The sequence below is a fragment of the Myotis myotis genome, unplaced genomic scaffold (genome assembly GCF_014108235.1).
Source record: "Myotis myotis isolate mMyoMyo1 unplaced genomic scaffold, mMyoMyo1.p scaffold_m19_p_8, whole genome shotgun sequence".
Taxonomy (NCBI): Eukaryota; Metazoa; Chordata; class Mammalia; order Chiroptera; family Vespertilionidae; genus Myotis; species Myotis myotis.
Genome location: NW_023416390.1, coordinates 83,414,743 through 83,417,215, shown reverse-complemented (window position 1 = coordinate 83,417,215; position 2,473 = coordinate 83,414,743). Strand labels below are relative to the sequence as shown.

Sequence of the window (2,473 nt, the reverse complement as noted above, 5' to 3'; positions counted from 1 at the left end):
AACATAGGGGTGCACATATTCTTTCTGATTGGTGTTTCTGATTTCTTGGGATTTAGATATATGATCTTTTTAATGTGTTGCTGGATGTGATTTGCTAAAATTTTGTTGAGGATTTTAGCATCTATGTTCATCAGAGATATTGGCTTGTAGTTCTCTTTCTTTGTCGTGTCTCTTTTTTTTTTTTAAATTTATTTATTTATTTTTTTTCCATAGAAAGCAGGAAAATAATTTATTCCAAAAGATGGCAGAAGTAAGAAATTCATCCTGAAAATAGACTTTGGTGTAGTTCTGTCGGGACAGATCTGCCCTTGAACATGCTCTCCTACGGCTGCTGCACTGGAGTCTCACTGTCTCGTGACAGCGTTTGAACACGTCACTGGTCCCGTGTCATGAGCAGGCAGGAGCCATCTTCAGGTCCACAGTCCCAGGAGAGTGCCGTGGTTCCAGAGCACCTTCTGTCTCAGGGGAGCGCATGAGCATTTGATGGCACGGGCACCGCTCAGATTAAGGAGGCACATAATTCATCAAAGTGTAAAAGGCTAACAGGGAAACACTGCACTGGAGAATAAGTCAGCTGTGCTGTGGGTGTTTAAGGCAGGATGGCCGGGACAGGCGAGCCAAGGAAGGCGGCCCAGTGTGGAGGTGACTGCACATCTAGAGGAATTCTCGCCATGACCTCGATGGCTGGGCAGCGGGTCTTCTTCCTCAAGGCCAGTGATGCTTGAGATACCAGATGGTTTCATTTTTCAACTGTGGTCCAAAGAGAGGGTTGAGTTGGGCCAGAATTGCGATCAGCCAAAAGAGATAGCAGCAAACTGAACAGATCACCAACATGGTGATGATAACTCCCCGGTTGGGACCCTTGGGGATGAACCAGGGCACCAGGAGGCCGACGATGCTCCAGAACACGCTCATCACGATCAGAGGCACCGTGAGGCCGCTGTACGCCATGCTGGCCGCCGACCCGCCAGCCCCGGCCCCTCCGCCGCACTCGGGTCCCACCCGGAAGTGTCCTGTCGTGTCTCTTTTTTAAAGTTTTTAATAAATCTTTATTGTTCAGATTATTACAGTTGTTCATCTTTTTTCCCCCATAGTTCCCCTTCACTCGGTTCCCAACCCACCCCCTACTCATACCCCCACACTGTCCTCATCTATAGGTGTATGATTTTTGTCCAGTCTCTTTCTGCACCCTCCACACCTCCTTCCCCCAGAGAATTGTCAGTCCACTCCCTTTCTATGCCCCTGATTCTATTCTATTCACCAGTTTATTCTGTTCGTCAGATTTTTTATTCTCTTGATTTTTAGATTCAGTTGTTGATAGATATGTATTTGTTGTCACTTTGTTGTTCATAATTTTTATCTTTTTAAAATACATTTTATTGATTTTTTACAGAGAGGAAGGGAGAGGGATAGAGAGCTAGAAACATCGATGGGAGAGAAACATCTATCAGCTGCCTCCTGAACACCTCCTACTAGGGATGTGCCCGCAACCAAGGTACATGCCCTTGAGTGGAATTGAACCTGAGACCCTTCAGTCTGTAGGCCAACGTTCTATCCACTGAGCCAAACTGGTTAAGGGCATAATTTTTATCTTTACCTTTTTCTTCTTCTTCCTCTTCTTAAAGAATACCCTTCAACATTTCATATAATACTGGTTGGCAGTGATAAACTCCTTTAGCTTTTTCTTATCTGTGAAGCTCTTTATCTGACCTTCAATACTAAATGATAGCTTTGCTGTGTAAAGTAATCTTGGTTGTAGGTTCTTGCTATTCATCACTTTGAATATTTCTTGCCACTCCCTTCTGGCCTGCATAGTTTCTGTTGAGAAATCAGCTGACAGTTGTATGGGTACTCCCTTGTAGGTAACTAACTGTTCTTTTCTTGCTGCTTTAATATTCTCTCTTTGTCTTTTGCTCTTGGCATTTTAATTATGATGTGTCTTGGTGTGGTCCTCTTTGGATTCCTTTTGTTTGGGGTTCTCTGTGCTTCCTGGACTTGTAAGTCTATTTCTTTCACCAGGTAGGGGAAGTTTTCTGTCATTATTTCTTCAAATAGGTTTTCAATATCTTACTCTCTCTCTTCTTCTGGCACCCCTATAATTCAGATGTTGGTACTCTTGAAGTTTTACCAGAGGCTCCTTCATATTTTTGTATTCTTTTTTCCTTTTGCTTTTCTGGTTGGGTGTTTTTTGCTTCTTTGTATTTCAAATCTTTGACTTGATTCTTGGGATCCTCTTGTCTGCTGTTGGATCTCTGTATATTATTCTTTATTTCAGTCAGTGTATGCTTAATTTCTAATTGGTCCTTTTTCATATCCTTGAGCGTCTCACTATATTTCTCTAAGGTTTCTAGAAGATTCTTTTTTCCCCCATTTATTTATTTATTTATTTATTTATTTATTTATTTATTTAATTTTTTAAATTAAATCTTTATTGTACAGATTATTACAGTTGTTCCTCTTTTTTTAAAAAATA

At 41.4% G+C, this 2,473-nt stretch overlaps 1 protein-coding gene across 1 annotated transcript; it reads right to left on the bottom strand.

Annotated features, from left to right (window-relative positions):
• Positions 1-210: 210 nt before the first annotated feature.
• LOC118662111 (V-type proton ATPase subunit e 1-like) lies at positions 211-1,005 on the bottom strand. The gene has a single exon (XM_036320695.1). The coding sequence runs from the start codon at positions 949-951 to the stop codon at positions 706-708; it is 246 nt and encodes an 81-aa protein (XP_036176588.1). The 5' UTR covers positions 952-1,005; the 3' UTR covers positions 211-705.
• Between the last annotated feature and the right edge of the window lie 1,468 nt (positions 1,006-2,473).